Below are 12,319 nucleotides of genomic sequence, written 5' to 3'. Positions count from 1 at the left end.
GCGGACGCGCACGGGGTGGGCGCGCCTGTCCTCGCGGCCTGTCGCCCCGTCCCCGCTGTCGCCTGCCTGCTGGGAGCGCGGACCGGCCGCGGGCGCTCGGCGGCGGCGGTGGCGCTGACCGCGGCCGCCGGCTTCGCCGCAGGGGCCTGCACTACCACCTGCCGGTGCTGTTCGACTACTTCCACCTGGCGGCCGTGTCGCTGACCTTCCACGCCGCGCTGGTGGCGCTCCACCAGCCCTACATCGAGTGAGTGCCGTCCGCTCGCAGGCGCCGCTGGACTCGCTGGCTGGGGCCGCGGCTGCGGCTGAGGCTCCGGCCGAGCCGAGGTTGCGGCTGGGCTGGGCTGCACCTGAACTGGGGCTTCGGCCGAGCTGGAGCTGCGGTCGGGACGGGGCGCTAACCGGCTTGTGTACTGCTGTTGGAGCTTATGGGAGGGGACGGGACAGAGCAGGGAAAATAGACGGTCAGAGGGTGTGCTTGCTTTTGTGCAGGGTCTAAACCAACATAAACATACAGCTCGCGTTCGGTCGAGTGACGCGGTTCACGCTGTATACAAGACCCCTTTCTCTGTTGGGCACAAGTTAGCTTTTTAAGGTAGGATGGACCTTTCCGTCATTGCCAAAATCTATTACAAGCCCTTGTGAGGTTCGAAGCTTCGAGTACCCACTTTGTGATGCTGGTTGTTCTCTGTTCGCCTGCTTGTCAGGAGGCCAAGCAATGGCATAACGCCGACATGGTGAGTGGATTGGTCGTTCATCATGCCCCACCAGAAGTGGTGGTGGTCTGCCATGCACTTTCTGTTATTGGCATCAGTTTCAGAAAGCGTCGAATGCCCTTTTGGCATGTGTGCATTGTTAACTTGTGTATTTGCGCTTTTATATGTTATCTCTTACCGTGTAAAACCCGTGTTTTTCGTGCCTTGTCGTGTCCGTTCGAAGTACGCGTGATATTCAATACTCCCGTGTTCTGGCCTGGCAGCAAACATATCATGGGGGGGAGGCGGGGAGGGGGAGTGCAGATGCCCAGCACGTGTCCCTACCCTGGGCATCGCTCGACCGGGCGGATGCGGACAGACTGTGTTGGACTGTGGCGCGCGCGGCCCCACGCTCCACCAGGCCTGTGTGGGGGTGTCGCCCCGCCCCCGCTGTGGGCTTCACGGTCGCCGGCGCCGCGGCCGCGGTCAGGGGCGGCCCGACCCGTGCGTGTGTGCCGTGACCGGGCTGAGTGCGCTGACCGGCGACCGTGTCCGCGCCAGCACGCCGCGGCCTCGGCCCTGGTACTCGTCCCCGAAGGTGACCGGCAGGCGCGGACAGCCGGCCTTCTCCACCATGGAGACGGTGATCTTCGCACTCCGGTGAGTCCACTTTGGAGACGGTGATCTTCGGACTCCGGTAAGCTCACCATGGAGACGGTGATCTTGGCGCTCCGGTGAGTCCAGCCATGGAGACGATGATCTGAGGCACTCCTGTGTGTGGGTCGCGCCACACAGTGATCTTCGGCACTCCGGTGAGCCCAGCCATGGAGGTGATGATCTTCGGCACTTCAGCGAGCCCACCATGGAGACGGTGATCTTTGGCACTCCGGTGGGTCGCGCCATACAGTGATCTTCGGCACTCCGGTGAGTCCAACCATGGAGTCGGTCATCTCCAGAGTCCAGTCGTGGTGCGTTCGGTCGTCTCCAGTGCTTTGCTGAGTCCGGCTGCCGGCCCCACTGGCGCGCGGTAGACACCAGGCTGGGATGCAGGCGTGGCGTTGGAGCGGCTTGGGCTTGTGCAACTGATCAGGTCCCCACTTGTGTCTTTATCTTCTTGACTTCCTGCGACTGCCTCCTGTGTCTTCGTCATGGAATGATCGTTTTGAGTGTGGTAAGCAATACACCCATCGCAAATGATCTGTCTGGCCGTCTGTGTGTGCTGCTGATCCTGGCGCGGTTTGCGGTGGCGTGACTGTGGCGCCGCTGGGTGCGCAGACCGGCTGCGGCGCGAGCTCGCGGCTGGAGCACGCGCGCACCGTGCACCGGGCCGTCTGCTCGCTACTGCTGGCCAGCTACGAGGCGCTGCAGAGCCAGCTGGCCGTGGTGAACCGGCTGCTGCCCGTCTGGCAGCGGCTGCCCACCGCCTCCGTGGACTGCCGCCAGCGGCTGGCCTCGCTCTCCGAGACGGCCAAGGTGCGTACCGGCGCGGCGGCGTGGGTGCGGACGGGGCGGGAGGACGGCCACCGTCAGCCAGCGGTGAGGGCCGCGCCGGCCGGCCCCGCGACGCTGGACTCGTCAGCGCCAGCAGCGAAGCGCGGTGCACGTGGATCAGTGATGCTTGGCGGGGTGGGCTCAAAGCGGCGGCCTGATTGGACGCTGTCTTTCATCGTCGGGGTTATTGACTGTCGTCGGTATTAGGTCCGTGTTGCTGAATGCATAATTAGGCACAGTGCCAGGCATGCAGGCCGCTGACGCTCAACGAGCCGTGCGAGATCTTGTTTCCGTTCAGTTGGGGAGCAAACTGTCTTCGTTGACGGTGAACAAACACGTGACGTTTGATAGTACCGGCCCCACTGTGTCCAATATACCCGTCGCTGTATCACTGGATGATGGGTGTCTGACTGTAAGCACGTTGACTGTCTCCCGGCCGGTGTTTTGAATCACCTCTCCGTGACATGTGTGAGTAAGTCCTAAATCACCTCGCCACACCGTCGTCTGCGAGTCTGGTGGAGTCTCTGCCACCTGTCATTTGTGAGTCCCGAATCACTGCGTCCGCACATGTGTGTCTTGTCCCAAATCACCACAGCGTTTTAAGCAAGGGCGCCTGAATCAAGCCCCTGTCGTAATTCTCCACATTGTCGTACACGTGTCCGAGTTCCGAATCAGCACTGCCATACACGTTCCAATTCCTGCCCCACCACGCCATCTGTGTATCCGATGAAGAAAGTCGCCACTTCCACCAGAACCTCGCGTTGGCGCCGCTCCGGTGGCGGCTGTGCCGTGTCCGCGTGTCCACCCGTGCCCGCTGCTGGGCGCAGCCGTGTCCGATGCGCGCCGCTGAGTGTGGTGGTCGGCCACCGCCGACCGCTCTCTCGCTCGCTCGCTCCAACACGGCGCGCGTGTGTCCGTAGGACTGCTGCCACCGCATGTTCGGCCGGTCCGGCCGGCGGCGCTCGCCGGCGGAGGGTCGCGCCTCTCGGGTAACGCTCGCCTAGTGCTCTCTTTCGCTCTCGCTCTCTCTGCGCTCGAGGGCCTCCCGCACCGTAGTGGTGCCCGCCCGGCGATGCCCGCGGCGCCGTGTCCTGTCCTCGGCGCTCTGCCAGCTGCCCAGACGCACTTTGCGTTTCACCTATCGAGAAACCACGCCGTTCTGTCCCCGTGGCTGACCACGTTCTGTGCGTGCATACCGCGGCTCCTCTTTTACACTATGGGCCGTATCATTTCCTGCGTCTCTATACGTCGAGGCCTTCTGATCCTGCCCGAGCCTCTTTGTCATCTCCCATGCCCCTCTGATGCCCTTTTTACCACGCGCTGTAGTTGCTCTGTCCATTCACTTTTTCTTCAGTCTGCCCTCCCTGCTTATCCGTGGACTACACCCTCTGCTCTCCCAAAGCCCGCTGTCCGCGCTCTCAGCCCCGCTGTCCGTCCCCTGCCCACTCCCTCATTCCCTCTGTCCGTCCCCCGTCCGCTTCCTCATTCCCGCTGTCCGTCCCCTGCCCACTCCCTCATTCCCGCTGTCCGTCCCCTGTCCGCTTCCTCATTCCCGCTGTCCGTCCCCTGCCCACTCCCTCATTCCCGCTGTCCGTCCCCTGTCCGCTTCCGCATTCCCGCTGTCCATCCCCTGTCCGCTTCCTCATTCCCGCTGTCCGTCCCCTGTCCGCGCTCTCAACCCCGCTGTCTGTCCCCTGTCCACTCCCTCAACCCCGCTGTCCGTCCCCTGTCCACTCCCTCAACCCCGCTGTCCGTCCCCTGTCCGCTCCCTCATTCCCGCTGTCCGTCCCCTGTCCGCTCCCTCAGCCCTGCTGTGTGTCCCCTCTGTCCGCTCTATGGCCTGCACCGGGCGCACGCGTGCCGCGCAACCAGTTTGTTCTGCGGTGCCGCTGCCGTGACCTGCGTTAGACGACAGTTAGTGTCTCGGCCCAGCAAAGACTGGCTCTGCCTGTCATGGCACATGGCCCGAGTAGCGCACGTCATGTCGGGCTGGGTCGACTGCAGCAGCCCGGGCTCCGGCCCCTAGACCCTCCTCCCCCCGCCGATGTGGCCGGCCCCTGGGCTGGCCGCTGTTGGCGCTGATCTGCGCTTGCGGTCCTAGTCCCCGTGCGGGTTTAGTGTTCGCGCTGTGCTGGCATGCGGCAGTGATGACTGCATTTGGCGGCGTTCTTGCTTGTTTCCGACGCATCTTTACAAGCCGCGAGGAATGCCGTGACCCTTTCGCTCGCGCTTGCTGCCTGTGTGCATTTCAGGTGACACGGTCTTTGTCTTGCCGTGGTCCCTGTGTGATGACGCCCCTTTTCCCCGGCACTGTGCTTGCGGCTTTACGTGAGGACCCACATTTGTGCTATGGATGCCGTGACCTGTGTTGGGCTATGTGCGCTGTCCTTGACCTCAGCGCTGCGCACCGTTTGTAAGTGAGCGCCCTTTGCGTGAGCTGTTATGTGCTCATGCTGACGGTAGTGTTTTACGTATAACGATTAGGTACGAGGTCATATCGTTTCGTTTCTTGCCCGTGAGGCTTAACTTGCTGCCAATGTGGTCGGAATTGGGACCAGCAGCTGTGAGTGGCTTATAAAGCGGCGGCGGTGTTCTGGGAAGGCGGCGAGGTGGGGCCGGGCGGCCCGGCCGCGGAGCTCCGCAGCTGGTGTACCGCAGCCGCGCACCTGGGTCGGCCTCATTTGTTCACACCTGCTTTGTCGGCGGGTATTGCCGGACGGTGACCTCCACACGCTGGCAGCACTGTGGCTATCACATCTGGCTCGCGGCACTACACCACAGTGTCAGACTTCGTCAGTTCCACTGGTGACCTCTTCACGTCGTCACAGAGCCTCGTTCAGCCAACCCCACACCGAACATCCACGCACTCGTGCGACATCCATTCCTAAGGATGGCTAAATATACGAGCGGTTTATTTGCTGTGCAGCGCGTTGCATTATGTTACGGGCCTCATTTCGGCTTGCTCCCTCGAATATGGAAATTGAAATGCGAAGCAACGTCCTTTGTTAGTTACGCACACAAGATTACCATACACGCAGTATCTAGTGTATTTAGTACGTGTGAGAAATTGACGTTGTCACTGCTAGCTCATTTGAACATGTTTGACGTATCAAACGAGCACGATGCTATGTTTTAAGTTGTGTACCCACCAGACTTCACCACTTCACTTCACACTTCACTTCACACTTCACCACGGAGACAACGAAAAGTATGTGCCACGCGTCCCGGTGTTATCTTTAGTAAAGCATTACCTGCAAAATTACACAAACTATCCACCACAGCCCAACATCACCCTAAGAACACAACGGGTGAATCACCAGGATAGATGCGTCCATTCAAATCCAACCGTTTCGTTCTGGTCCAGTCGGTCTGTTCTGGCGCGGATGCGGTGGCAGTGCTAACAGATCGAGTTAGTATGCGGTGCGGGGGTTTACCAGTGCGAGAGTTCTAGCTGCCGGGCTGGGCGTGGAGTCGACCGCGGGTGCCGCGGCCGGCGGGACGCCGTGTGACGCGGCGTGTGTGGTCAGTCGGCAGGCAGCGACGAGGACCTGATGGCGGTGGCCAACAGCGACATAGCGCAGCTGTGCGCCGAGCTGATCCTGCTCTGGCAGCAGTTCCTGGAGCTGGCCGGCCGGCGGGAGCAGGTGCGCCGCTCGCTGGCCCGACAGCACCACACGCTCAGGGTAGGTGGTGTGCCAGGCAACCCCCCCCCCCCCCAAAGACAACCGATGGCAGACGAATGTGAGTACCGCACCCCAGTCTGGAGAGGCTGAGTTTGTAGCGCACACAATTGATGTGTGGTTCGAACTGTGGAGTCCAATTTTGGGACCCACAATTCGAACCACGAACCACGTAATCACCGTTACTAAGTTATTGTGTGTATGAGTTGGGAGGTGTCATGCTGAAGATAATCGACCATCAGCATGCCAGGAGGTGCTGACTGAACGCCGCGATCAAGCAAACATTAGTTACATTGGGGAAGTAAGACGTTTCAAAACTGTACTTGTGGTCATCAGTAAACTAGACCAAACAAACAAGGTTAATAAAATAAGACACGCGAAATACATTCCATGCTTCTAATCTGTTCATCCACTGTCATAAGCGTATCAAACTGTTCAATAATTCAAACTCCTACATACTAGCACCCGGTATACGGTGCTACGCCGGGACTTCACGACACAAAGGTGGCCGGGCCAGAAAGCTACGATGACCCATAACGAGCACAAGGCCAGACATAACCTAGCATGGACATCAGACGTCACGAACAGTGCACGAGCATTACAAACATTCTGACCGTGCCGGCTGTCAGGTCCTGGCACTCAATGCACCGAGTACTGATACACTCGGCACGCTGTTGTTACTGTGCTGAGAACTGCCCGAAGCAGATGCAAATGACGCCTATGGGCGCAAAATCACCTCTGATGTCGACGCGCCCTTAAGCTCCAATCACCATCATCGTCAAATAACCACTGCAGCTGATGCGCCCTTAGTACCCAATAGCCAGCAAACTAACTCGCCAAAACACAGGCGGCTGAGCTGATCGGTCTGGATGACCCGCGCTGCCCATAAGGGCAGGCTGAGACCTGTCAGCGGGCGCCAGTTTTAGTGACAAAGACTGGGGGATTACTGCTTAAACCGCGTACTCTAAATAGCATTGGTTAACCATTGTCTCAAGTGCACGATTATGTGCTCAAATTGGGACGAAGGCTCGGAATGTCCAGCTATTCTGATAGTTGGGGGTCCGTGTTGTATTATACTGTTGGTAACGTCTCCATTTTAAATAGGATATGTGTTGTATTTTGCTCTTTTTCTCGTGGCGGTCTGCTATGTTCACTGTGGCGTGCACACTCCCCGTAAATGTGCATGTGCAAGGTGTTCGTTAAGCAAGCTACGGATGCCACGTTTCGTTTCTCCCACACACAATATCCCTGAGCGGATATTACAGAGGTCTTATGCTTTTGCATTTGCCTTTCAACCCATTAACACACGTGTGGCAACTCCTGCTTTCTACTGGACACGCTGGAGGTCCCTAGGGCAGACCGAACTGGCACGAACTTCGAACTGGGACCACCAGTCCACGCTGCCCTACGACCGTGCAAACTGCTCGGTTATACGGCAGCACTCAACTATTTACACAATTTGTCATATATATATATATATATATATATATATATATATATATATTATATATACAGGGCTTTCTTACATGCATAATTTGGTTGTTGGATCTCGGGCTTGGTTTGGGCAACGATATCTAGGTCATGCACGTTTAGAAACAGTTTTAGTCGTTTTGTTTAACGCTGATGCCTGCTGGCAAGCTTCTTTCTGTTCTTGCACTCGGTTCGAGTCATGAAAACGTTTGGGCTTAACTGCTTCCGTTTCGGCCCCGTTAGCACAATGCCTGTACTGTGTCTGGAGAGCCTGCATGGCTGAATCGCTCGTGATATTCATGCAATGTTCATGACGCACCATGTTCGTATACAGTACTTTTTCTAACCTTAGCTTACAACCGTTCTGGGCCAGTGCAACATTCCTGCGAAGCTTCCTGTGTGTCATGCGGCCCTCAGTGGTGTACCGTATCGTGTATCGGGTGTTAGGACATGAGGCTCGATTATTGATTATGTTGATATCTGTTTGATGGCAGTGGCTGCACAGATTCGGAGCGCACTCTGCATGTCACGTATCATAGATCCAGTAGCCGTGTCATGTATCTTAGTTTTTAAATGATATTGTTTTTGCTAAGCCATGCTCACTTATGGCCATGAAGACAGCTCAGAAGCGTCGAGTTTTCTTAACATAGCCTGCGTTTGTTTGTGAACGTCTTCTAGCCAATGTCTTTTGGTCTGTAGAAGACCGGTTATCTTCAGCAAAAAGCACTCCTAGGCTCAAATTGCCGAAAGCCACGGCCTCAAGGCTTCCTTTGGTTATATAAACCTGTCTTGTGGCTGCTCTTAGGAGGAAGCTTAGCTGCTTCAGTCAGGTAATGACGTCATAGGCCATGCGCTGGCAGAAGCGCAATCACTCTTGTACGTGATAAGCACATGGTGGCTTGGGTGCATTGTGGTTGCAGCTCCGTTTGGGACATACGTAACCATGGCAACAGAATCCTTTCCATCAATCTCAACCCTAAAAGTGCCTTTAACCTGGTCGGGGAGCGATTAGTGTCGCTGGCGTCCATGTAAACATACCTGTCCTCGCGTGCGAGGGCTGGTTTCTTAACGCTGCATTGCATTACAGCAGCTTAGCGCCTCGGCAACAGCAAGTGGCTCAAAGCCCAGATTGAAGGGAATCTAAAGGTCAGACGTCGAGCGCTTTTTGAGTGGTTGGTACGAGCACGCCACAAATAGTGCCTGACGCTCTATGAACACCCTTCCGACTGCCAATTCCCACCTGCTAATGCCCACCATTGGGCGGCAATGCGGAGAGAGTTGTTCCGAAAATACTGACGTTTGCGTCTGTGCTCGCCCGGTATGCACGGCGACGCCTCGGCATGGAGAGTCACTGGTCACTAGCTTTCCAGCGTGCGCGTGCGAGACGGCTTGCATATATTCAAGTGTGCCCGTTTCTTTTCCGGGTAGTGATTTGAATCTGACTAGCGACACCGTCCACTGCCGCCACTGTCCGTCGTCCGTCACCAGTGTCCATCACCCGTCACCATTGTCCGTCCCCATCACCACTGTGTCGCCCGTCACTATCACCACTGTTTGTCGCCCGTCACCATCATCACTGCCCATCGCTCGTCACCAAGTTCCGTCACCCGTCTCCTCTATCCGTCACCGCATCACTCTCCGTCACCCGTCACCTCTGTCCGTTACCATATCACTGCCCGTCACCCGTCACCACCGCCCGTCGCCACTGTCCGTCGCCCGTCACCATCACCACTGTCCGTCACCCGTCACCATCACCACTGTCCGTCACCCGTCACCACTGTCCGTCACCCGTCACCATCACCACTGTCCGTCACCCGTCACCACTGTCTGTCGTCCGCGGCCAGGTGAAGCGGTTCGCTGAGGCGTTTTTCACGATGGACAACCCGCGCTCGGCGGCCACCGGCTGCTTCGACAACGCCCCGCAGCGGTACATGGCCATGACGGAGGCGGTGCGACGGTCAGCCTACCTGCAGGTCAGTCCCCCCCCCCCTCCCAGGCGCCGCTGCGAGAACGACAGCACCCCGGAATAGCGAGGACGTTTCTGTCAGCTGCCGGTGATGGTGGAGGGAGCCATAGGCGGAACGGTCATTTTCAGTTAAATCGCCGATGTCAGCTCACCTGTCAGTGTGGTTGCGTCTGCACGAAATCCCGTCGAACCAAGCGGACTGTGTGTAACGAAATAGACAAAACGCGCGGTTAGCGTAAGAGAACACGTGATAGGAAAGTGTGTGATGTCTGACGGTTTGAGGTGTACTTGATATAAGCTAATGTTCTCCCATTCAGCCTGATTTTGTGGCAAATCGTGACTCCGGGATCTCGGAGAATGACTGAGTGGAAGTGCTATGTTCGTGGAACAGTTCCATTACTGTACATTGACGCATCGAAACGAGATACACTTGGCCGAATGGGTTTCTCCCTCCAGTGGTCTGAACCATGCTTAGACTGACATATTGAGGCTGTGATAAAGCTTTCCGGGAAATAGTTAATGCTCGTTGGTATCCTTTCCAGTGTGCCTGCCCTGCCCGGTTTCCTTTTGCCGCCGGTCTGGCCTGGCCGCCGGGCCCGGTCCCCTTCTGTCAGTAGTCTGGCCTGGCCGCCGGTCCCGTTCCCCTTCCGCCGGCGGTCTGGCCTGGCTGCCGGTCCCGTTCCCCTTCCGCCGGTGGTCTGGCCTGGCTGCCGGGCCCGTTCCCCTTCCGCCGCCGGTCTGGCCTGGCTGCCGGGCCCGTTCCCCTTCTGCCAGTGGTCTGGCCTGGCCGCCTGACCCATTCCCCTTCCGCCGGTCTGGCCTGGCTGCCGGGCCCGTTCCCCTTCTGCCAGTGGTCTGGCCTGGCCGCCGGGGCCCGGCCCTCTTCCGTCGCCGGTCTGGCCTGGCCGCCGGGCCCGGTCGCCTTCTGCCAGTGGTTGGCCGCCGGGCCCGGTCGCCTTCTGCCGGTGGTTCCTGCGGCGTACATTGTCGTGGCCCGGCTGGTGTCTGACCCGGTGCGTCGCGTCGCCAGAGGCTGCCGCCGCTGCCGGTGGAGTGTGCAGAGCTGGACGGCGACCCGCACACCACGCCCGTCATCTACGAGGACCAGTACCAGCACGTCAGCGAGTTCGTGCGCCGGCGTCGACAGCACGCCGGCCGCTCACAAGGTGACCCTCCCACTTCCCCCCCCCCCCCCCCCAGCGGGACGCTTGGGCTCGGACGGGCGCGCGGCAGCCGACCTGTCGCTGTCTCTGCGGGCTCAGTTTTATGACTGTGATTATGTTTGTGTGTAGAAGAAGGCGGAAGCAATCTTTTCTCGGCTGCTGTCGGAGTGGCCGCACTTGGGTTGTTCAGGGTTGAGTGTTGTCGCACAGCGGCGCCAGCCGTCACCGTCCGGTGGCGACGGCTCCGGCTTCAGCCATGTCACAAAGCCACTTCAGCACCCGTGTCGCTTTGCTGACGGCGGTGGTGGCGTCGGCAGCACTGTGTCTAACGCGGCTTCGGTGTCGCCGCCCGCAGCTGTGACCGACTCGGGCGCCATCACGGCCGCGCTGATGGAGGAGCTGCGCACGGCCAGCACACTGCCGGCGGCCGAGCAGCGCGCCGGGCACCGCGGGCAGTCGATCGAAGTGCTGCAGAGGGTCGACGCGTCTTCGGCCTCTGCCGCCGCCGCCGCGGCGTCCTCTGCCAAGTTCGTCAGCCTGAACGGCCTGACGTTGGAGGAGGGCGCGCTGTCGCCGGGCGCCGTGTGTGGAGAGTCGGCCGCCGCTGCCGGCCGGCGACGCCGAGTCACGCCGGCCGCCGCCAGCCGGCGCCTCGCCGCCCGCCCGCCGCCGCCGCCGCCCGCGCGCGGCAGGCGCGCCCACGCCGCCGCCGCGCCGCGCGCCGCCCAGCGGCGAGCAGGGCACGCCGCCGGCGCAGGCGGGCAACGGCCCGAGCCCAAACAGTACCTGAAGGAGAAGCTGAAGAACAGCATCCGGCTGGAGCTACGGCTACCGGTGGGGCAGCGGCAACGCGCCGACGGCGGCGGCGGGCCGGCCGGGCGCCGGCCGCGCGCTGGCAGCACTGGCTCAGAGCGTGCCGCGTGCGGCCGGCCCGCTGACGACGAGGATAGCTCGCTGCGCCGCTCGCACAGCAGCCTAAGCGTGCCGGAGGCGGCACGCGCGGCCGGTCGGCGGCGTCAGCTGGGTTCGCTGCCGGACCTAGCGGCGCCGCCGCTCACCAGTCTGGAGGTGGGCCTGTTCGGCGCGGCTGGGCCGGCCCTGCTGCAGGTGCAGCGCGGCCGCGTGCTGGCGCGCCGCTGGCTGCCGGCGCCGGCCGAGGACGAGCCCGAGCCGGCGGCCGTCGGCTCGCCGCTCTCCGAGCCCAGCTCCAGCGGCAGCTCCACGGCGGCGCCCGACGACGCGCTGGCGCCGCCGGCCGCCGACGCCACGCTGAGCGCCTCCGAGTCGGAGGCCACCGACACGCTGGCCGGGCCGTCCTCGGAGCCGACGCCGACGCCGCCGGCGCCGCCGCCGCGCCTGCAGAACGGCGCGCCGGGCGGCCGGCCGCCGCGCGCCGCCGGCCTGAAGGCGCGGCTCGCGCGGCTCGGCAGGCCGTCCGTGCCGCCTCCGCGCCAGTTCCGCGACCCGCCGCGGGGCGGCAGCAGCGGTGGCGAGTCGCTCTCCAAGAGCTCGAGCCTGCAGTTCGGCCCGCAGGCGGCGCGCGCCGCCGCCACCTCCAGCACCGCCGGCTCCATCGGCTCCAAGTCTGCGCGGTCGAGCGGGGAGTTCGACGGCGACGCGCTGTACGGTAGCCTGTCGGAGATCGACGCGGCCGGACCGGCGCGCCAGCACCAGAAGCGGCTCAGTCTGCGCATGCTGAGCGGCGCCCAGTCCATCGGCAACCTGATGACGCGCAAGGACTCGCGCAAGAAGCGGCGCAGTCGTCAGGGCGCCGACGACAGGTGGGGACCGGCGACGGCGGGTTGGCGTCACGACCAGGCCGCTGACGTCAGCAAACACCCGAGGCTGGTGTGA

At 60.9% G+C, this 12,319-nt stretch overlaps 1 protein-coding gene across 1 annotated transcript in view; it reads left to right on the top strand.

Moving 5' to 3' along the window:
• LOC119097152 (protein FAM135A) overlaps positions 1 to 12,319 on the top strand; it is a 28,415-nt gene that overhangs the window by 3,657 nt on the left and 12,439 nt on the right. Inside the window, exons 5-15 of the mRNA XM_037220212.1 lie at positions 143 to 247; positions 662 to 737; positions 1,257 to 1,355; positions 1,971 to 2,168; positions 3,107 to 3,175; positions 5,714 to 5,869; positions 9,181 to 9,309; positions 10,333 to 10,468; positions 10,821 to 11,047; positions 11,411 to 11,533; positions 11,939 to 12,246. Coding sequence (XP_037076107.1) covers positions 143 to 247; positions 662 to 737; positions 1,257 to 1,355; positions 1,971 to 2,168; positions 3,107 to 3,175; positions 5,714 to 5,869; positions 9,181 to 9,309; positions 10,333 to 10,468; positions 10,821 to 11,047; positions 11,411 to 11,533; positions 11,939 to 12,246 — 1,626 coding nt within the window. The remainder of the gene's footprint in view (positions 1 to 142; positions 248 to 661; positions 738 to 1,256; positions 1,356 to 1,970; positions 2,169 to 3,106; positions 3,176 to 5,713; positions 5,870 to 9,180; positions 9,310 to 10,332; positions 10,469 to 10,820; positions 11,048 to 11,410; positions 11,534 to 11,938; positions 12,247 to 12,319) is intronic.

This window comes from Pollicipes pollicipes, unplaced genomic scaffold (genome assembly GCF_011947565.3).
Source record: "Pollicipes pollicipes isolate AB1234 unplaced genomic scaffold, Ppol_2.1 Scaffold_4295;HRSCAF=5057_pilon_pilon_pilon, whole genome shotgun sequence".
NCBI lineage: Eukaryota > Metazoa > Arthropoda > Thecostraca > Pollicipedomorpha > Pollicipedidae > Pollicipes > Pollicipes pollicipes.
Note: the sequence above shows the minus strand (reverse complement) of the source record. Positions and strands in the feature narration are given on the sequence as shown.